Source organism: Xiphophorus maculatus, chromosome 19 (genome assembly GCF_002775205.1).
Source record: "Xiphophorus maculatus strain JP 163 A chromosome 19, X_maculatus-5.0-male, whole genome shotgun sequence".
NCBI lineage: Eukaryota > Metazoa > Chordata > Actinopteri > Cyprinodontiformes > Poeciliidae > Xiphophorus > Xiphophorus maculatus.
In genome coordinates this window covers 19,426,874-19,450,879 of record NC_036461.1, presented here as the reverse complement: position 1 = coordinate 19,450,879, position 24,006 = coordinate 19,426,874, and the positions used below count along the sequence as shown (strand labels likewise).

The window sequence follows — 24,006 nt, the reverse complement described above, 5'->3', positions numbered from 1 at the left end:
GTATGAGCAGCAGCACAAAGAAGTTGAATGATCAACTTCCTTAAACACTTCATCACTAAATGGGTAGAATGTCATTTTGCAGCAATCTTATGGTTGAATAACCTAAAAAAGGTTAAAAACAATACATGTCTTTGTTGTTGTCTATTTATTCAGTAATTTAGTGGCAATTGAAAATGTTGTTTATTTTGTTGATGTTTAGTTCTCAATTAAAATGCAATTAATAGTGATTAATCAATTACAGACTCCAAATTAATTTAATTAAGTTTTTGTATGTATGTATGTATGTATGTATGTATGTATGTATGTATGTATGTATGTATGTATGTATGTATGTATGTATGTAGCTGTGCACACATACACCCAACTGTCTACTAGCTTGGATCTGAAGTTGAGGATAGAGAAGGCCTGCCTGTCCATGTCTGTCAATCCACACCAATCTTCAGTTCCACCAGAGCTAATATTACCTGAGAAATCCAGTGATTTGCAGTAATTGCAGAGAACATCTCTATTTCATGATTTTAATTTGCACTCCTAGAGCAAATTACCCGCTGCACACAGCTTACCTGAAAACACTAATCCTACACCAATCGAATTTCTGGCAGTTGCGAGCTGTAATTTGTCTCGCTGTGTTGTTTCTCTCTTCTATTGCTTTCACTCTGTAAGGTCTTAGATTTTTGTACATTTCGTCATGAATATATTCAATCAAAAATCTTTAGGCAACAATCACAGGTGATGCTAATATTTTTTACCAACATAACCATAGTAGATTTTATCTTGCCCTGTCAGCTGTTTTTTATATTTTATATAATGATAAGCAGTCATAATGTGTCCCTATCATACACCTAACAAGATACTAGAGAATAGTTCAATTTCTTTAAATTACACTGGAACTAAAATCAAATATTAGGTAATTTATAATTGTTCTCTTCAATAAATGTAAACTTGACTCTCATTTTCCTCTTCAAAAAGCACATTTAGAAGCCAAACCATGTCTCGATCCCTTTTTAAATAAATCAAACTACTAGAAAACACTATTAGATGGACAATAACAGTTTTGTTCTTTAAGATACATGAGTAAGCAGTAGGAACATTTATGACACAGTGACAGTAAAATAAAGAGCACCAAGTGCAGAGAGGAAAATTGAACAGTAAATGACGAGACAAGGCAATGTTTTAACAAAGTTTGAGGCACCAAGAGAAAAGAAAAACAGTAGAAAAATGAGGGAAGACAACCAGGATCAGTTTGGGATGTTTACTTGGAATCTGTCTGTATGAGACCACAGAATTTTTTTGTAAGGTGCCTTGACACAACATGTGCTATAAACTGACTCTATATTAAAAAAAAACTGAATATTTATTCACTGGAATAAACCTGGAGGCTTTCAGTTGTTTAGTTTGGGTAGACTCAGATTTCCGCTAAACCGTTCACAAAGCACGTGGAAATAATCATCTAGAATAAAGCTCAAAAAGAACCTCAGTATTATATGATTTCTTCCTCCAACAGATGTATTGATTCTTTTAAAAGATGTTTTGTTAGCCAGTCAAAGTCAGAGCTGCTGGTTCTTTTTACAGGAAATATTAAATGATGAGTTAAGGACGTTGTTCCCACATCGTCCTGAAGCATCAGAACTGCTTTCCACTGCTCCAGGCTCACTTCCTCAGCTGCACTTTCGTCAAGCTGTCTCTCCCACAGTGATGTTCATAAAAACAAAGACAGAACTGTGTGGAGTCTTCCTCCTTCAACGTTTCTTAACATTTAACTATTTTCCATCGTCTCTTCTTGAAGTACCTGAGCCCAAAGGCTCTAAGAAATCGCTTTACCCTTACTCAAACAATGGGCTCATAAAGAGTTTAAAGTGATCTTAAATTACCCCGTTAAGATGTGGTGACTAGAAAACTGGTGTTTAAAACAGGTAAATTCCAGATTTGTGGTCGATCTTAAGCACCCCTGCGGTGGAGTCTTAATCAAAGAGCTGTAACAATTGGTAATCGTTGGAAAGGGAGAGCACCAGAAAGAAAGAAGAGAACTAAAAATCAACTAATTGCAAACCTCATATTCTGTTTTTCCTGTCTCTCTCTACTCTCCTACTAATCCTTAAATTAACTGTTTTTCTTTTTTTTTGCTTGTACAAAAAGTCAAGGATTTTCATCACAATCCTAAGTTTTTATTATATTTTATTTAAGTTGATTAAACATATTTCCATGATAGTTTTAGCCAATCTAATTATCACTGTTGTCTAGTATTCTTATCTGTGTTTTAACTGAGTCTGGTAGGCTAAGAAACATAATGAGGGTTATTTTGGAAATCAGAGGTGCTGACCAAACATGTGACATCGTTGGAATAAAACTTGAGGCTGAAGCAGAACTGAACCCTCAACATGATAGTGAACCAAAACATACCAGTGAATCTACCTAGCACTATGGAATTAAGAATGGAATATCAACTTACAGTGTTTATTTGTTATGGAAATTGAGACTGATTATTCATGTAAAAAACCATCAAACATCTCAGCCAAATCCTCAGATTTATGTCAGAGGCGAGCATATAGCTACAAGAAGTGCCTCGCTGAAGTTATTTGTAGCTAAAAGGGCTACGACTGGCTATAAGGACACAGTCCAAAATTTTTAGTCAGGTAAAAAATATTTGTTGATCTGTTTTGTACAGGGAAGTGCAGTGGAACAGCTGCAGCTCTGTTGCCTGGCAGCAAGACGATTTTGGGTCCCAATCTCAGCCTGGGGTGTTTCTGCATGGAGTGTGTATGTTCTCCCTGGTCATCCATGGGGTCTCTAGGTATTTTGGAATTCTCCCACAGTTCAGAAACATGAGTGTTACGTTAACTGGTGTGGGGATGAGCATATGTATGTGTGGTTGTCCTTTGTGCCAGTGTGTTGCCCTGGGATGTACTGGTGATCTGTCCAGGGTGACCCCGCCTCTCGCCCAATGACCCCCAACCCTAAGGATAAGGGTAAGCGGGTATTAGAGGTGTATGATATGACATATTTTGGCATCGATCTGATAGCAAGTAAATATTGCAAATACTGATACATTTTATTGAATTTTGATTCATCATCAAACTTCTGGTCTTTGGTGCTTTGGAGTTTTTCATTTGAATGATTTTATCAATACCTAGGACAGAATTTGGACAAAGTTTATATGTATCTATATTAATTTTTTTGGATAGAGTTCAAAAACTACAATACAAAGATAAAATAAAATTTCAACGTGGAATCTGAATCTAAAGTATCATCTAGTATCAATAATGACTTGGTATTGATAATGTTGATAAATAATGTGCCCACATCTTATAGGTACAGAGAATGAATGGATCTTTTATTCAGTGGGAAATAAGAGTTGATTTCTTTTAAGTAGAATAAATCCCTTTATTTTTCAGAAATAAAGGAAAAAATGTATTAGGCTTCAGTATCTGAACCTATCTTAAGCTGAGTATTACTTCAAATTGATACATTTGGATTCTATCTAGGTTGATTGATTTGGGTTCAAATAATGTTTTTTTGTTATTAATTCCTGGGAGATGTGGGAATCCAGGTTAACCCCTTGTTTGTTTGTGTTTGTTTAACAGCATATATTAATATTTCATCACGGTCAGAACTGCTAACATTTGCTTGTTTTACCCCCTTTTCTTCTCTCTCATCATGTCGGCCTAATCCTCCCTCTCTGTTTCTTATCTCCCTTCTCTCTCTTTTAACATTTTCCTCTCAGCTCCATCTCTTTCTCATTACAGACCCATTTCTTTCTCTTTATGCCTTCTTTTCCCCCCACTCTCTCACTCCCTGCTGTCTGTCCTGATCTCACGTGGCCCCATCCACCCTGCCTCTTGCCGTTTCCTTGCCCACCCTCCCAGCTTCTCTCATCCTCCTCAGTGTAATGCAGGATAAAGACACAGGGATCACATATGGCCGAGTGGTAATGGTGGCGCGCCACTTAAATCCACTCATTTAAGTGCAAATCAGTGTCATTCTGGAGCTGCCGAGCAGATGCTAGTCCATGTCAGCATAACTTGATGTGACCACTGCAGGCTGAAAGTGTGTGTTTATTTGTGTGGGTGTGCATTCTCAGTAATCCATATGGATTCTGATAAAAGAACCTGCTCCTTAAATGCACAAAACCTGTGAACCGATAGGCAGTTATACATTTGTACAACTGCAAATGTGAGGGAGGGATTTAAGCACACCACTCTGTTAAATTAGTGTAACATTTTGCGTTTCACGCCTACAGTCCAATACAATCATGTGAGTGAGTAAAAATCATATCAATAAAATAAAACTGATTAAGAAAAAATTAAGGGTTCAAAATCACCCAAAAGTAGCAACCATATACTGTATTAAGTTTGGACTGGTCAAATATGATTTCTAGCTTCACAATAATCACTATCAATATACACTTTATGATTTCTGGCATCTATAAATACACTGGAATGGTCTTGTAAACATATATAGCATAAAATGTAAGATGCTTAAAATCCAAAGATAATGGTGGATTTGTGTGTTTTGTTAACTCACAGTTAGTCTCTTATGAGGTTTCCTACTATGTGTAAAATTACTATTATTTGACATCTATGAACACTATAACATAAGTGTAGAGACTGCCTCTTTATAATCATATTCACGGTAAAACAACAGTGTGTTGGTGGAGTGTTTCATCATTTCAGTCATCCTGAAAATGTCACCAAGACTAGCTGGCACAAACATCTGTTACGGTTTAAAATATTTAAAGTAGTAGTATGTGTTTTCCAGGCACATAGTGCTATTTTATAGTACAATCAGTTGCCTTCAGTTGTTATAAAAATGCTGTACGCATCAAATATGACATAAGAGAAAATTGGCTTCATAATGTAACGCCTTGAAATTGGGCCTCTGTCTCTTTAAGAAGCTCCAGCACTTTCTGATACTCCGACTTAAGCATTTCACCACAAGATTTCTCCATTAAGCCTTTAACATCAATTTTAGGACAGTTAGACTGAGAAGTAGCTCCGATGATGAGCTCAGCAGACGCACAGTTCTACCAGATCACCCTTTTTCTCATGTGGGCAGCTGCCCCCACTCAGGGGTCAAAGGGGAAGGCTGCTCTGTGAGGCGGAAGCTCGGCTGGAGACTGCAGGTCTGAGAAAGAGCGGCGTGGAAAAGGTGGTGCTTGGTGAGAACAACCTGTTAGGCACACCTGGTTGCCACGGGAGATTAAAAGATTTCTCAAACATCCATGAAAGAATCAAAGCAACACTTCAGGTATATTTTTGATGAGGGAATAATATAACATGAGCCAAAGCTAAAAAAAAATAATGTCGTCTTTACGTAGTTCCCCTCCTTTAAGATTTCATCTGAGACTTTGAAGCATTCAGCTGGCTTTAGTTGGTGGAACATATCATCAAGCATATGGATGATATGCTTGTCTAGACCTACACCATGGGATTACAGCCATGAAGTTACAGAACAATTCAAACCAGGAGCCATTATTAAACAGCCTACAAAATACTGGCAGGCCAAAGCTATCTGACTTTAAGTGAACTTTACAGTTTAGGAAAAGGGAAATTTATTTTCCCCTAAAATGTAAGATCTCAGAAACCTGTCGTACCCTCTTCCCTAAAAATATTGTTTCTCCATCTTAAACTACCCCCAACCTGTCCTACACCTTTTTCTTTCTATCTTTCATTCATGCCAACATTTGTCCTTTGGCCGACATTTTTTAGTCTGCCACAAGCAATGCTCGATCTTCAGCTGGTACAGCTGGTACAGAGAACGGAATAGGCTGAAGAACAGGAGGAGGCCTATTCCGTTCTCTCTCTCTCTTCTTCTTTTTCCAGGTGTTTTGCACGGATAAAGGATTGATGAAGCCATCAACTCTCAGCTCTTGACATTTACAAAAGAGTCCTGTGAGGAGCCTCCCAACACATCGCAGCCCTCTCTTGTGTTATCTTCCCACAACGCTACCTCACCCGTCACTAACCCAACCACATCATTAGGACCCAGTAATTAGCTCTCATTTGTAAAGCCCATGTAAATAAATGGGACATAATGGTTGGGATATCATTCATACTGAGGTGTAAACTAGACTTTGACTACGTGTGTTTGTGTGTACGTGCTTCAAGTATTTTTCCTTCTTTTAGCATAAATAGAACACGAGCAGATAGCTTATGACTCATCCAGTTACAGGAGTGTGGTTCGGAAACGTTGATCGCAGAATAAAACAAGCAGGTGTTTGATCTGTTGGAGAAAGATGCTGGAAGGAAAATATTTAGAAAGCCTAAGTTAATCATTCTGCAGGTAGAGTGCACAGATATGGGATGAACATGTTGGTAAAGTAATTACTTTAGACCAAAATATACCTGAGGTATAAACAATTTGGGCTCATGAGTAAAATATATTGGTGTTCTTCAGAGATTAAATTGTTCATCCCCGACAATTTAAATTAGTGCATGCATTTTAGATACATATTTTATGTAGATATAAAAGATTCATAAATATAAGCCAAGAGATATGTTCTGATCTACTCTATAGTTGTTCAGATAAGAAATATTATTACAGAAATTCAGGATTAGAACACACACTCTAAATGGAACAATTCAAAAATACCTAAATGATGCAGGCCATGACCTCGCTGACGATTCATTTCAAGACTCCACATCCATCAGTGAACAGGAACTTCACAGATCAGTGTCCTGTTTTCACCACAGCCTTTAATAGCTGGTAATTGACTGATTTATGAACCATCAACTCAGACGGGGGAAAGCAGACAGGAAGTGACAAGAAAAAAAAGGGTCACGTTCTAGTGAGAACATTATTTTTCACTTGACTAGCAATACAGTTTTGTATCTTTGTTGTCTCTGGGAGATAGCAAAGAAAAAAGTTAGTGTTTAGGTGAAGCAACCATGACAGGAAAATAAACTAAAAAAAAACAAAGCAGGTGAGAAACCTTGGTTAGGGGTCTCCAGTACCATAGATGTAACACCAGTGTAAGGTAATTGTTGCAATTGTTTGAAATCACCAAAAGCTTTGACTCTAAAGTCAGCAGAATTTATCTCAACATGTTCCAACTTAAGCATCTTGCAACAAAGTACTCAAGGACCCGCTCCTAAACTTTCACAAGATTCCCAAGGACCTATACGAACAAATTAAAGCTATCTTGAATATCATTACACTCATACTTAAGATCCTGGAACCTTTTGAAATGACCTTCAAAGATAATTTCAATCATCCAAGAACTCTGACACTTCTCAAAGTAGTGCAATCTCTTAAAACATCCTACAAATATCTTCAGACACATAGAACATCTCCTTAATACTCTTGGAACTGTCTGAAAGAGCTGAGAGGACTTTCAGTCTTCTTCTTCAAGACTTCTAAATGCATTTACTTGGTGGTTTTGAACTATTAAATGTTACTATGACTCTCAGAGGGTCAAAAGCACTCAGAGTTATCTGCATCTATAGCCTCCTGGTCAATGTGACTCTGTCAATAAAATTGATTGTTGTGTATTCATTTGCATTTAATGACGATAATCTATGTCCCAGTGGGGAAAACTGAACATTTAGGCTGAACTACTCTTCCCTGATTGATAAACTTTGCTCCCTTTACACTAGTGTTCAATCTAATTATCCAAAATTAAGTAAAAGTAAGTAGTACTAGAAATTTAGAAAAGTAGCTTAAAACAGTTTTTTCTTCCTCCAAGTGCTTTCAGCTCTAGCTTTAATCCCACATACAGTCAGATTAAATCTGTGGTAGCAGCAAATGTGGAGTTATTTACTACAATGTCTTACATTCTGATCAGGATTTCTCTTTATTTGGTGTTTACTTCACTGCACAAGATAATGACAAGAAAACTTGACAGAAATTCAAACTCGTGTCAGAAATGAAAACAAGACCAAGGAAATCTAAGTACGTTTTTTAGTGTTGTTCAATATGAGTAGCTGTATTAGAATATTTCCCAATGAAATGTTTGCACAAATCAGATACAGTGGACCCCTGGTATCTGCTGGGCTGAGTGTCCACAGCCAATTTTAATAGTTCAAACATCACATTTATATTAATATGCATAAATACACACCACATAGAATTACCACAAAAGTTAACATTCATAGTTTTCCTTTCCTTCACTCTTTTGAATTCAGCCAATTACCACCAAGGAAAGTTAATACCGCTCTTGGATTGGCTGCTTTGCAAACGTCAGCCAATAGTGTGCAAAGTAGCTTTGCACCTATGCATTTAAGCTATTCTAGATGAATTTTTGTTAGAATATCTTAGACATGCTCTATGAAAAAACGAGCTGGAGTTATGTTGCACAACAAACAAACAAACAAAAACAACCCCCTGCCAATTTTGGTTATATGTTGACAAAGTGGAAAAACCTTTTTCCATGATCGTCCATTCAAAGGAATCAGACAGATAATATAATATAGATTCACTAAAGTTGGTCATTTTCTAATTATCATAAACTTTACTAAAAAGAAACCAGAATATAGAGGACTACATCAGCCCAGTTTCATATCATGCTTGTAATATTGCATAATCACTGCATATATTGTAGGTTATTTTATAATAATTTCTTTTTTTCAGGATTCTTTTTATATTAAACAAATAATGAACAACTGCATTTTTTCTTCCAAAATTATATCACAAAGTTGAAAAACAGATATGTTGCACAAATAGATACAAAATCAAGGTGTCTCCACATTGTCTTCAGTAGAAATGAGCTCATATAATCTACTTATAATAATAAGAAGAGGATGAGGCAGGCTGCAATCTCTTCAAATCCCACAGTTGTTCAGAAAGAAACCACAGAATCTATATTCACCTCCGGACTTCTGCAAAACACAAGGTCTAGTGGTAAAAAAAACAAAAAAACTATTTCTGCTTTCCAGCAGAAATGGCAGATTGGAATGGAAAAAAATGACAGGATGTATACTCTTTAAATACAAAAGTCTAAAATACATAATCTCATCTCAAATTTGCAGCAGTTTTTAATGACAGCATTCAAAGATACTTGCAGTTTGTGGATCCCCCTTTGTTCATTAATGCTGTATTTCTGAGCAAATGTTACTCAGAGAAGACCTCCTTTGATGGAATCAGTTTTATGTCAATGGTAAACCATTAAACATGCATGACCTACCCTAATCCTGATGCTGCTTAAAATCCCAAGCACACATGACAATCAAACACACAAACACGTGTCTAAAGCGGTCTATTATGCACATCACACTTATACAATTCTACTCCTCACAATTCAATAAAACAAGCATCAATTTTGTTTGCTCATCTGTTTACAGCTTCTACAGCACCAAGATAACGGCTGGCTATAAATCTGAACCCAGGGATGAGAACGAAGGTGGGAGCGAGGGTACTGGGGACAGCTAATGTGAATTGAACGCAAACAAGAGAAAAGGGGCAAAATGCGGGGGTGCAAATAAAAGTAAGGGGTGATGGAAAAAGAGGAAATGCCAAGGCTAACATTGCAAAAAGCAATGCAGGAATTCAAAAGTAAAGGAAAGCCATTCTCCAGCCCTCCTGCGGTCCTAAGAGACGGGGTCATTTGGAGCCCAGGGTTTTTTTTACCCAGTGAGGTCCAGTAGACACTTGTACAAAAATTTCTTTGTGTGTTTTGGAAACTGATGGGACCCCCCCCCCCCCCCCCCCACACACACACACTTCCCCGCTGTCCAACCGTGATATTACTGAGATCCTCCTGAGCATCACACTGAAACCAAGGGAAGGTTAAACATCCCACAGACTCTTAACACCTAGTTACAACCTGCTTTCCACTTGTTTCAAAAAAAAATATCAAGCCATTTTCCTCTGTATCTGTCAAGGACACTTTCCAAAGAGAAATGTTTATTTATTTATTTAGTGGTTGTCATTGGTTTTTTTAAACCAATGACAACCACTAAATAAATGGTTCTTGTGAAGGCTTCAGAAATATAAGGCAGTCAAAGCTGCATTCCTAGAACGTATACACTGGCAGCTCCGCACTGAACCACAGACACCCGGCTGCTGTTGTGAAGGTTAGCAGAAGCTACATTCAGTCGTTCCGAAATACATAAAACCAAAGTGATGCTGGTTTGATGAAGCCCACCAGCCATCAGAATCCCAACATGTCCAACAGTTTTTAATGTGTTGAGAGAGAACAGAACAGGCGTTGAGAAGATCATGACCTCCACACCCCTTGTGCCATCACTTGCACCTCTAATGCATGACAAGAATAAGTGAAGCAAACGTTAAGCCAAAAACCAGCAAGGTGGTGTGTGTTTCATGTCCTTCAGCAGCCCTATTTCACCTCCTGCTGTCTGTCTCTCTGCCTCTCTAATGTATAAAAGTGTCTCTTCTTACTTTAAATCCGTGCTGTGCAGGTAGATAGTCACCTCTGACCTCACACAGTGGCTCGCTGTGCAGCTTCATCCATTTCAATGGCACCTGTCTGTACAGCCCTCTGTCTAGGCTCAGTGTGCACATTCACACATTGCTGTCATACAGATTCATGCACAAAGTAGAAGTATGAGGACCCACTCTATCAGGGCAGAAGTAAAGGTTGAAATGAAAACAGTGGAACACTCCTGATCAAAATGTTAACACAGGGGGAGAAGTGCCATGATCCTGACAGGGTTCAAGGTAAATAAGTTTAAGAAACTGATGGATAAGACAAAAAAAGACTGTAGATTTTTGAAAAAGACTCTAAACTCAAACAATCTGATCAGTGTGACCCAGTTTCCACAGTCTACATTTCTGAAGAAGTTCCAAGAATGATCAGAACTTCCTGAAACTCTAGAAAGCTCAAAGGATAGAATAGCACTTTGCTCCAATCTGATGGCTGATTAACACTTCAACAGTCCTCTATGCCATTTATGATCATTCTTAGTATAAATGGACTGAGAAGTAGTTCATATGAGAGCCTCAGCAGATCCAAGAGGTGTTTGCTAATTGCTGCCGCCGCTAGTCTGCAGGAGCTGAGTGAGGTAGTTGCAGGTCAGTTCAGCTCTGTGAGGCAGGAGCTCAACTGGAGACTGCAGCTCTGAAGAGAAGCTTTGTGAGAGCAAGCTTTTAGATACTGCCATTTTCACTCTGGTAAAAACAGCTTGAAATAAATCACAGAAAAAAAAAGATTTATATGTTATAATTGGATGTTAACATCTGGCAAGATCTTTATATGCAGGTGCTGTGGTGCTTGTCTGCTTTTGGTCCTGGAGGTGTTTGTCAGGGCAAAGTAGACTTTACTAATCTTATGAGGAGCAGAGCATGTAGAAGAAAGATATCCTGGGCCCTCACCAGTCAGTTAGGACTGGATGTCATCATTATCTGATTCAGTAAGTTGAATCTATAAAACTTTTAAGCTGTAGTTTTTGAGAAGTCACTTGGATGTGAGTTTGTGGACACCCATATGGATGACCAAAAGGAGGAAGTGGCCAATAGTCGGTTCAAACTGTTTAATGCTAATTCATTCATGTTACCCTCCAGACAAGCGACAGTCCACAGGGAATACTGTAAGGAAAGGAAGTGAACGAGAGAGATGGTGAGTGTGTGTTTATAAGTGCATGGTTCCCATCCTCCCTGAGGGAATTTGGATGGCAATGAAATAGAGCAGAGATCAGGCCCTCTCTCCCTTCCAATGACCCTTCCTTTTATGTGTCTGTGTGCTTTTATGTGTGTGTTGAGGGTTGGGGGGGAGGTGTATGTGTGTGTAGGGGTGTGTGTGTGTGTGTGTGTGTGCGTGGGTGTGCGTGTGTGTGTGTGTGTGTGTGTGTGTGTGTGTGTGTGTGTGTGTGTGTGTGTGCGTGCACTGACGTAGCATAATAACCCTCATGTGCAGTGGTGCATGTGAGGAAAATGACCTTGCCTGTGTGTGTAAGTGTATCAGTGTGGTAGAAGGTCTGGACACTGCAGAGGCTCTTTAAATGACAAAGACAGAAAAAAATCTCTCCTCACATCTCTAACACACACACACACCCACACACACATCAAGCGCTCACATAACTAATCTCAATCCAGTCAACAAGAAAAGAGAAAGTGACATTGGTTCATATTCTGTTCTTTGATAAGAAAATGAATCCTTTTTTCTTTTCTTCAAACTAAACTAAAATAAATATCAATAATCCATATGACTTGGGTTTTGTTATATTTTTGTCTCTTTTGTATGATCATGTGATGATGACCAACATAGGCTGAAAAATTGTGTGATATTTTTTTGAATATACAGACATACATAACCTTCCGCTCCCTTACAAAAAGCTGGTTCATTCTGGTGATAATCCAAGGTTAGACTATTACAGTTTATTATCATCAGAGTTTCACACAAAGCCCTTTGTAGATCCAAACATTCAGTCCTATCGCTAATGGCTGATGGCAGGTTTTCATACGTTCTCTATATTGGCTATTGTAAAATTCAGAATTTAAATTTAAATGCGTATATCTTAAAAAAAACTAAGACTACTTTGTTAGAGTGCATATTTCCTGCCAGTCATGTCGGAAAATGAAACTCCCATATTATATGATGTCATACCATAAACAGCTAATTAACTCAAAAAAAATTCATGAGCATTTAAACGGTTTCTCACTCTGAGTCAGTCGGTTTCATAATCATGAAGCAGACTGATGTTTGTGTCTCTGTTTACATTATTTTAAGTCTTATATCAACTAATATTCTTACTTATAGAAGACCTTTTTTACTGTCAGCTGTGAATCTTGTTTTAGTATTTTTCGTAAGGAAACAACATAAAATGATTGCATAAAATCTTTTAGTACTGTACTGGGAGTATAATAATAGTCTTCTAACTATGAAAAAGCCCCACAGTGTAGAGCTGTGACTAACATGCAGCAGGTCCTCTCCCTAAAAACAACAAAAGCTGGACTAAGATGTAAAACCATTACGTGGGGGAGAGTGGAAGAAGTTAGGATGTAGTAGAGGAAATGCAGTCCTTAAACACAACTGACTCGCTCTATTCAGCATTCTTATGTTGAGGCATTGGGGGCAGCTGAATGTAAATAATTAAGTAACTGGTAACCTTACTTTGTTACTTTTAAAATTAAGTAATCTGTAAAGTAACTAAGTTACTTTTTTCAAGGAGGAAGCAGTAATCAGAAATCAAGTTCATTTTCAAGATAACTACGCCTTCACTGTTGCCATGGTTGCATTGGGTCATGGTTTAAACAGAGTGTGATAATTATTTCCATGAGAAATGTAAGTACAAGACAGTGCTGCACTAATGATCTTTCTGTGTAACACACATACTAACAAGCTATCCATCCATGGTCTATGGCCACTTGTCCGTGAAGGAGTTTTGGGGTCCAGGGCTGGGAGCTTCAGTCCCTACTACCCAGTATTCTAGGTTTAAACTAAATGATTATGTTGTTGATTTATTTTTATAGTTTAGTGATGTAATTCACCAGTGTGGAGGTTTGGGTTTTTGTGCTCTGATTATTTTAGGGTTTTTAGTATCAACAAATTGGCATATTCAGATAATTTCTCTTTGTTTATTATTGTCGTTTAGGTCTTGCCATATCACAACTTTCCATTCTGTATGGTTTCTTTCTCTTTGTTGTGTCCTGTATCTTGTTCCAGTTGGTTTATTTCCTTGTGTCAGTGTCAGACTGTGTTGTAGATGCTATCTGTAGTGATTCTGTGGAAACTCACCTGGTTTTATTGTAACTCTCTGCTCCTCCTCAGCATTTAAGCTCCCTGGTTTTCATTGTACCTCGGAGGTTTCTTGTGCTATTCTCTCTCTGGTTTAACTTCCTGTTCATGTTGCGCCATAATTGTAAGTTGCCATTTTTCGAGCATTAAATCCTTAATCATCAGTACATTGCTTTGTCTTGCCTGCAGTCTGGGTCCAACTAAACATCACCGAAGACAAACACCAAACACTTTACATACCGTAATCTTCCTAAAATAATGGCCAACAGTGATTTAGGCGAAAAAAAAGTCCCTTTTGGCAAAACATGACTTGGGTCATTATGTTAGTATGTTAGGTGACGGTGTATACCTGGAGCTCACAGTGTCTGTCCCTAACTATGCTTTTAAAGATTTTAACTGCTGATAGCCTTCTAACAGAACCTCACTGGGAACATGTTGAACTATTCCTGTAAAAGGAACATTCCACAGCCTTAAAGACAGACCACCATGTACCTAAGTTTACAAGAGCATTTAAAAAAGAACAAGCCTAACTCGCAATCATTTTAAAAGAATTCATCCAAAACAAAGTAAATAAATAAAAAAAATGGGTCATTTAACACTTGCTTTATGCATAGCAACCTTTCAGAAACAGTCTTCCATGTTACATGTGTGGCATGCATGCAGGGCCAGTGTGTGTGTGCCTCATCATGCTGCTACATATAATAGCCTGGCATGAGGAGAAGTTGGCTACGCATCATCTTTGGGCGTAACGGGCTACAATCCAGCAAACTAATTTGGATCTGGCTGAGACAATGCAGTTATTATTTTCCTCTGGACCATCAGGCAGAGGACACACAGCCATCTGCTGTAGCCATACACACACACACACACACGCACGCACACACACACACACACACACACACACACACACACACACACACACACACACACACACACACACACACACACACACACACACACACACATCTCAATTAGACCAGTGAGAGGGCAGCTGCAAGTGATGCTTGGTCCCACAAAAACAAGCACCAGAAAACATGAACGGATTTATACATACATAAATATGTGTACATCATGCTGTGCTGTTTGATCAATAGTCAGTAAAACAGACACATTCTGCAGCTCATGTATGTTTGAACTCCTGGATCCCAACAAAAAACATGTTTACATGCGTTTCTGCTCCATGTGTTAAAATGGCATGAATTTGGAAGTAGTCTATTTAAGGAAGAGGACACAATCAAATGTTTATGTTCACTGCATAGAGAAAGGAGCAAGCTGCAACGTTTTACCGCAAATAATAAAAATTCAAAAATCAAGGAAAGGTATTTGTTAAGAACACAAAAATGAACATGGAGCAAGATTATGGAACATGTTTAATGTTAGGCAGCAGCCGTGTTTAATTACACATCCACACTTTTCAATGTCTTTATTAACAGTCTGTTTGACTAGCCAGCCACGTCCACTGTCTCCCTGACGAGAAAGCAAAGAAATGAGTTTAACCAGCAAATCCTCTTTACACAGAAATGTGCCTGAGGTTTTTTTCAGCATCGACCACCAAGCAAGAAATTTCTGGATGTCGTCAATTTGCCAAAAGGCTTAAATCCACCAACCACCATCCCTCAGCCCCGACTCCCCCTCACAGAGGCATTTCCTGCACGGTGAGATCTAATTAAAGCTGAGAAATAATTAGTGATATATTTTTTCTTCTTATGAAGTAAAAAATTGAAAAAAAGCAGCGATTAAAAAGAGAAAAGTAGGAAGGAAGAGCAATTAAGATGATGGAGGTTGAGGAACTTTGTGTACGCATGTTAGATTAAAGGATGGGACTTGTTCATGGCAAAGACGGGCTCGATCGCCCTTCCCCTCTCTCACTCTTTTAATCTGTGGCACTTCTTCAACAGCTGATAAAAGCTGAAAGAACAAGATAGCTAGCAAGGCGACGATGGCAGAAAAGCTTAAGGGACCCAATTTAACAATTAATCAATTATTTGATAGAAATCATCAATCAATCTTGTTGGGGGAATTAGTTCACGGGTGGAGGAGGGAGAGGGAGAGGCAGACGGTGATGTGTGGGGGTGTACCTTCATCCTTGATTTGTTAAACAATTTGGCACTTTGCTAAAATCCTTGTTTCTGAGAACTTTCCTCAACGTAATGAATAAGAGAAATAACATGTCAAATCCATTAGAGAGCAAATGATGTTATAAGCATTTATGATGTTTAAGATGATGAAACAGCATGAGCGTTCTCAATAAGTCCAGTTCTTCACAAGTTTATACCATCACCTCTTCAGCCAGTCAGAGATGAGGTAGCTTGTGTGTTTTGGGTCATTCTTCTGGAGGACAACCTGATGCACTGAAGCATAAAGTCATGATCTGATGGCTGCTTGGCCTCTTTCAAGATTTTCTGGTAGAACATTAAATATATGGTTCTATCAGTTGAGGTAAGTCATTTTACAACTTTCAAATTAAAAATAAACCCAAGATGCCTTTCTGTTTAGTGATAAAGTAAAATTAACTTGATTCAAGGTCTTCCCTTATTGCTATAGTATTTAGTGTAAGGGAAATAATTAGCCAATCAGAATTTCCTGTCTGCTGTCACTGGGCAGAATTTATTGAGTCGGGAGGTATTCAGCATCCTGGTCAGAATATCTATAGTATTAGAATAAATAACAAGGTCAGTCCTAATGGAGCAGGGGAGCAGTCCTGACCACAGTTTTCTGCTGTTCTCGAGTCAGTTCTCAAACCCCATCAGTCTTGTAATATCACCAGGTCGGAGTAATAATTCCCGTCTGGAATGCTTTGTGAAGCTCTTATTTGCAGAGATCAGTCAGTGGAGACTGTGAAGCGTTCACAATCACCACATGTTGTTTAAAACAGCATCAATAACTCAGACTGGTGATTTCAGGACATCTGTTTGCAGGAATACTGAGATAAATAACGTAGTGGTGCAGTTAAACTGTCTCCCATCGCCGTGACAACGTACAAAAAAGCTCTGAACATGACAAAGAGGATCAAACATTCCCGACTCTTTTAGCAATGTCATGAGGCTGCTGGAGGCTGACTTCCTGCTTATGAAATCGAGGGTGAATTTGAATGTGCTCTGTTAATAACTTTTAATAACTGAAGTAATAATAATTATTGTTATTCCAACCTCAACACCCCAACAAGCACACACACACACACACACACACACACACACACACACACACACACACACACACACACACACACACACACACACACACACACACACACACACACACACACACACACACACACAAACCCCACACACAAGCACATATTCCAGCAGTAAAATATGCATTGTTTCTCACTGCACAAATGAACAACCGTCTGCAGAGCTGATGAGATTTTAAATGAGTCCTAATTTGTTAGGAATTGTCTTTGGTCACAAGGAGGAGAGGGAAGAATAACAGGGATGCAAAACAGATCCAAAGAGGAATACAATCAAAAAGACACAATATGTAAAGAAGGAGAAGCCAGAGTTATAGTCAACACGACTTTCAGTGGAATTTTTCTTTTATTTTCATTTTGTCATGAGACGTGTGGGGAGGCTTACCTGTGACAATCCCAGGTAAATGGAAACAGTCTCAGAGATGTAGAGGAAACGTCCTTCCTTGTTTAGTGCAAATACAAAACCGTCCAGTGACTGAAAAACACAGATGGAGACAAGAGTTAAATGTACTTCTGAGACCTTAAGTCTGGACACACTGACTTAGTCCAGTTTATAAACAGTGAGAGGTTAATTTTGGAAGATGTAACATAAGCAGGAGAGAGGAAATGAGGGGGTGAAGGGTGCCGCGGTGCACAGGGGTAAAGGAGGCCTTAGTCGGGGCTCACAGGTTCGAGTCCCGGCCTGATGACCTTCACTATGTGGTCAATGTTGTCCTCTCTCATTACCCACTTTCCTCCTTCAAATAAATCCACTAGTCTATAAAATCTTTAAAGTAAACCATAAGAGGGAGAGATTCAGAAACTGAGGGGAATAAAATGAAATGAGGGGGGAAAAAAAACGGATAATCTTAAGAATGGTTCAATTTGTTTTTAAACAAAACTGATCAAAGAAAACTGTCTGACCTTTTCTTTGTTTATAGAAAAATGAGCTTAGTTACATTCACATCAGTCAGTTTCCTGTTGTTTTGGTGTTATTGCAGGGCACTTGGTCACTTCTGGGTTGTTTTGTGCATCAATCAAATCAGCAAAATATATGTTGTCCCTTAGTTATTCAATTTTCTTCTCCGTTGATTCTACATACATGTAGACCCCTGAAATTTAATACTTTGTACTAATTTAATACTTTATTTTAATTGTTTTGAGCTTTGAAATACTGTCCTCACTTTGTTCTCACTTGTTGTAGTTGTCGTGTTTTATTTTTCTTTATTACCACTGGAAAAGTCGATCTGTGGCAGATCCAGTCTGCAGAAGGCTCAGCATGTCTAATGGTGCATTTATGTGACACTCACGATGCAACACTCAACTACAGCACCTTATTTCACACACACACAAGCAACCCCACACACATTTCATATATGCATATTGTAAAGGAGACCCTTTCAGGCCAGAATGTGTCTAATGCTGTTGTTCTGTATATGTCATGCCACAGCTTCTTCAACAAAAGTTAAAAAAATCAAACACACACCCAAACACCTCAGCCCTCAGACCTAGACTAGAATAGTGTTGGATAAAATATTTTACACTGATCACACATCCTTGAAAACAAAGACAAAACACATGGATTCTTAGATTTTCCAAAAATTCAAAGAGACTCTTCTCATGACCCCACATTGTTCATCGTCCTGTGAAGAAAATACGAGCACACAGAGGAAATGCTTCTTCTGCCCTTACACTTCCTCAGGTTTTGCTATTAAGCTGCCGTTGGTCATGGGTTAAATGGGGCACAGCAAAACACATAGAAAGACTGACATGTGTAGATAATCCCAGCAAGTGTTTTCCCTTCTGTTCTGGTGTTTCGGCTTGTCTGATTGAGGTCCAGGTTTAGCAACAAGAGCCTCCAGGTGAAGGTAGGCAAATCTGCCAGTTTCATAGGGATTAACATGGATTAATTAGAATTGGAAAGCAATTTTAGAGGTGATGAGGTGTGTGTGTGTGTGTGTGTGTGTCTAAACTATTCTGATATAATGCTGATGTAAACACACACTTTCACGCAGTCATAGATGTGTTGCAAGCAGACATAACGTTGCCCAGGTTGCCTCGTATATATTCCCTTAAAGAGCTACAACTCCCACCAAATATCATACAAAACATTGTCTTCAGCTCTGTTGTGGTTTTCCCTTTTTTTTGGTTCATATTCATTTTTTCTGCAGAAGGTCAGAAGGTCAGTGAAAGACTGTAAGCTTCAGGAAGACATGGATAAAACAGGCCAATTGACTGCAGGATAAATAGCTTTTGTCAAAGAAACAGCTTTATTCACATGTGTTATAGATGCATTCAGCAAATAACACATATACATGCCAATCTTCTTTATTTTACAGAGAAAATCACTTGTGAAATACTGCATCAAACTGATCCTGCACATGTTTTTGTCACCACAGTTTTACTTGAAAGCAGTTCCAAAGCAGAAAGCTACAGGATAGGCTTACATCCATAATGAATAATAATAAAAAATCTACCAAAAACATTTCCCTACTCTTTCACACTGATGCATTGAACTGGTGAAAATACAAGAGATTATAAAAGCATGCATGTGCGTACCACCAACCTCACTTTCAACTCCTGACTAAAGAAACTAACTATTAGCTGCCCTAAAAGGTTTTGGAAGACATCACCAAATGTCCATAATTTACTACGTATGTAATTGTAACAAAACAGCAGAAAAGAGAAAAGTCTGTCAAAGAGGCAAATAGTGAGGGGGAAATCTACGCAACTGATGTTTGTTCAGTAAAATCTTATCTTGTTTTTTAGTCATTAATTTTACGCCCCTCTGATAGGGGGACCAGGACAGGGACTGGCAAGAAAACTAAACATTTCTAGTAATACATTTCTTAACATATCTACAATAGCAGTTTAAAATCATCAACGTCTTTCAAAACACCAGAAAAGTTTACTAGATTAGCTGCCTTTGTGAACAAGTCGAATTCCTAGGAAGGTCTGAAGAGTGAGTTGGTAACATGACATGAGAGGGGACAAGACACACACTCTAGTCCTAAATCATGAAAAAATTGCCAAGAGTAGTGTTTGTTAAGATGAATGTAATATATTAATATTCATATCAAGCAAGTTCTTCTCAAAGAAATGTTTAGAATCTTTTCCCACAAGATGCAAATAAATAAGTTATCGGCCCAGTTTTATTTTTTTATAAACCTTTATTTTACCAGGATAAAAAAATCCATTGAGGTTAAAAATGTCTTTTTCAAGGAAATTCTGACCAATTTTTTTATGATAATGTAAAAATCATTTTGTGGTTTTACTGACAATTTTAGAGTTTCAACCGAGATTTTAGCAAAAATTAAATAAAGGTGTCTGTTAAGTCCTTATCTACGTTTGTGTGTTGTCTAAGCAAGTGCTCACAGTCAGGAGAGTTCTGGGTGTGTGTGTGTGTGTGTGTGTGTGTGTGTGGGTGTGTGTGTGTGTGTGTGTGCGTGTGTGTGTGTGGAGGTGATATTCAAAAAGCAAGTTTTGCTTAAAGAGCACATAGAAAACATAAATCCTTGCTACAGAAACACAGACCCCATGTCTGCTGACCTCAGTCTGTGTGCAGAGATATTGTTTCTCTTTTCTTTGTTTACTTCACATTGATTTGCATATTTATAAAACATATGCATGGGGATTTCTGATTTGAGTGTTCAGTGGTCAGCACACATGACTGAATGTGAATGTATGAGCTTGTCCATGTCATTTTATTTCCAATTACACCTATATAGTAGGGTGTAAGCCCCGGTCTTATAATGCAGTGTGTAGGAAGCAAGCAGATCAAGGACAAATCATATTCACACACACACACACACACACACACACACCCGCATGCTCACCCCCACACATGCAGACAAACAGTGAAGTAAACAGATTCAAAAATCACACACATGCAGCAGACGGAACCAATAGCCATAGAATAAGTCACACACACACCACAAACTTTAAAAATACCACTATGACACACACACACATAGCCTCTATCTCTTTTACTCTTTTCTTTCTGTCTCACACCAGTATATACAAACACACACCCTGTGGCAGCGGCCCCTCCGTGCATGTGTATGTGTGTGTGTCTCTCTCTCTCTTTATGAAATCACAGAGGGTCTGACCGCCTCATAGTAATTATGCTAATTGCCTGGATGCCCTTGCCTTTATTTATGCGGGGCTGGTAAGATAAATAAGAGGAAATTGCTTTGGATCTAACTGTATTCATTTCAGCATGCTAACTAGAACACTAATGCTGCTCTCACTGTTTGCGAGGGTGTGTATGTGTGTAACAAGGAGGCAAGTGAGCTGGGGTGAAGGGGGTCTTTTGTTCACAGATTTGTTTACCTTTTAGAAATTCAGCAGGTAATTGCAATTTTGATTCTATATTTCCTTTCTGTGTGTGTCGGGGCAGAGTGCTTTGATGCGTTTTGTCTGTCTGACAGCAGCTTGGCAGGTTAGCAGAGCCGTCAGAGGAACTGTTTTCTGCAGCCGCTCCCATTTCCTTCTGTTTATATTGTTCTTCTAATTTAACCGACCATTTACCGCTTCATTCTCAGCGAGATATATTTCAAAACTATAGAGACAATTTCAAGAAAACAAAGACATACAGACATATTAGACACTGGGACATCCAAGTGTATTCACTTTTGGTTTAAATACTTTAAAGCTGCAAAGAAATATTTCAGTACTCAGTCAAATCAGAGTTAATGTTTTGATTGCATCAAAAAGTCAAAATCTTAAAAAAAAAATAAAAAAAGATTTTGAGCATATGACACAGAGTCTCCTTTGTAAATACTGTACTAATATATAAAAATCAAATGACAAATTATCTTTTTTTAAATCAAAAATAGCTTTTTTTTAATCAAAAATGTAACAGTATAAAAATAAAACAAAACAATTTTGATTTTTATGTGCCAATCCATCACAGTTAAACAGCATAAGTAGAGACTGGAGTTACTGAACTGCAGTGGACTCAAATTTCTGTGTTTTCCTTCTTCATGAATGCTATTTTAATGATAGTTTTTAATTATGCTGAATTGAATCCAGACTCCGGCTATGGGGGCCAGCTGTTTGTGACAAAAGAAACCCATGTCAAACATTTTCAAATATTATTTTATGTTTATTGTGAAATGCATGCTACCACGCATGGTGAATATGATGAACCCAAATGAAGTTCATCTCAATATTTTCTCTCTTTTTAAAAGCCATTCAAAGACAAGGAGAGGTTTGTGAGGTTCAACAGGCAAATGTTATGAAATCCTTCTCAGCTGAACATTATTCATGCTTCATAAAACTAGTACAAGTTTTAGCTTAATTGTGTACCTTTATGAATCCAGGGTTTTTCAGAAATCTTGTATATATTTTTTTCATCTATTTATTTTTTCTTCTACCATATTTGATTTTGAACTGGACAGAACTGCACATTTTAAATGCTATTTTATGTGGAAAATGTTGGAAGTAATTTATAAAGGTAAGATTTTTTTCCACCACAAAAAACTAGCATTTCAAGAGGGAAGGGTGGACATGTGTATGCAGCCTTACATAAGTAAAACATATATGTTGCAATGCATCTGGAAATCCATGCCATCATCCTCTGACATGTTCACGCACGTGAAGAAATGCAGAAGCATAAATTCTATTTTTGTCAGGACCGGAGCAATGAGAAAACAGTTTAATGCTGTTTTTTTTTTTTACAATTATTTACCAACTACCAAACTGCAGCCCTATTGAGCAGTGTTTTAGCAGACATAGCTCACTGCAAGAACGACAACCAAACAGTTTCTCTACGATCCCAGATTTAGAAGAACTGAAGAACAGAGAGAGTTATCAGCAGAACTGGCGCTAAGGTTGTAGGGGAATTCTGCATCACATCAGAGAACAGACAGGAAATGCTTTTAATGGGCCGTGTTGTTCACACCTCACACACACCAACACACATCATGCAGGCCTAAATGCTGGACCACAGGCAATAAAAAGAGGAGAAAAAAAAAGACATATACACACACACACACACACGCACACACACACACACACACACACACACACACAACAATGTCTAAATCTGGGCATTAAGACAGTAAAAGAAAGAATTGCAATTGATTAGTGAGCACTGCTGAATGGCCTGCTCCCTGTGCTTTCCACCTCCTGTAGATTACTGAATCGATCGCCCTCTCTCTCTCTCTCTCTTTCTCTCTCTCACACACACACATACCCGCACATGTCCACCCCCACCCAGACACACACAACACAGAAACAAACTCACATTACAACAGATGAGGCTATCTTTTAACCATTCAGAATGCTTGGCTTAAATGTTACTGTCTAGTGCTCTGCCTCTTAATGACTAATGGAACAATAGACTGTGTGTGTTTATGTGTATAGGAGAAAGTGGTGGGATGCGGTGTGTGGGTGTGAGTGTGTGTGTGTGTGGGGGGGGGGGAGGGTAAATGAAATGAGGGGTGGACAAGAAAAATGGAGGGAGGGTGATATATGGGAAAAAATAAGAAATAAAGAATCAAGACATAAAGAGAACATGAAACAGGAAAGGGGTGTGATTAAAAGCAAAAGGAGAGAAGAAGATAAATTGAAGAAAAGAAACCAATTCAGGTGGGACTGGGGGAAAAGCTCTGGGAAAAGAAAAGAAAATATAACAATTGATTATCCAGGGAGAAAGAGCAAAGTTAGTGAGATCAAAACACTGCACTGTTCGTGTTTGGACAAGTATTCTGAAATCAACCATTTTCAGCTCATTTAGTTTCAGTTGTCTCCGGACCGACTGCAGGAATTCAGTCCCATCAACATACAGCAGCGTTACGGAGACGTTGAACTGCTGCTGGTTGCTCAGAACCTGATTAAAGCTGACACACAACTCCATCTGTAATGGGCTGAAATGTGTTAAAATCACCAGACAGATAACTCAAACCAATCTCCAATCAAATTATCAATCTGGATGGGATTTTTGGCTTTCAATATTTTTCCTAGCAGATGCCTACTCCTCACCTCTTGTTGTATGTTCTGCAGCCAGCAGAGGGTTGTGTGTGTTAATCATAGCTCTGCATGTGCAGAAAACACTGAGGATACAGCTGAAGAAAATCATGCTAGAAATATATCTCCTGTTCATAACATTTACAAGACATTTTTAAGTAACCGCTTTTAGTTCCAGGGCTTTACTGCAGCAAGTAAACCAACGAATGAAAAGATGAGAAGTAACTGAGGCAAACAG

The 24,006-nt window shown here is 38.3% G+C and overlaps 1 protein-coding gene across 4 annotated transcripts in view; it reads right to left on the bottom strand.

The window, feature by feature from the left end:
* The window catches only part of npas3 (neuronal PAS domain protein 3), a 268,530-nt gene that overhangs the window by 70,691 nt on the left and 173,833 nt on the right, over nt 1-24,006 (bottom strand). For all 4 annotated transcript variants that reach the window (XM_023352222.1, XM_023352224.1, XM_023352225.1 and 1 more), the window contains one exon: nt 17,203-17,292. In XM_023352222.1, coding sequence (XP_023207990.1) covers nt 17,203-17,292 — 90 coding nt within the window. The remainder of the gene's footprint in view (nt 1-17,202; nt 17,293-24,006) is intronic.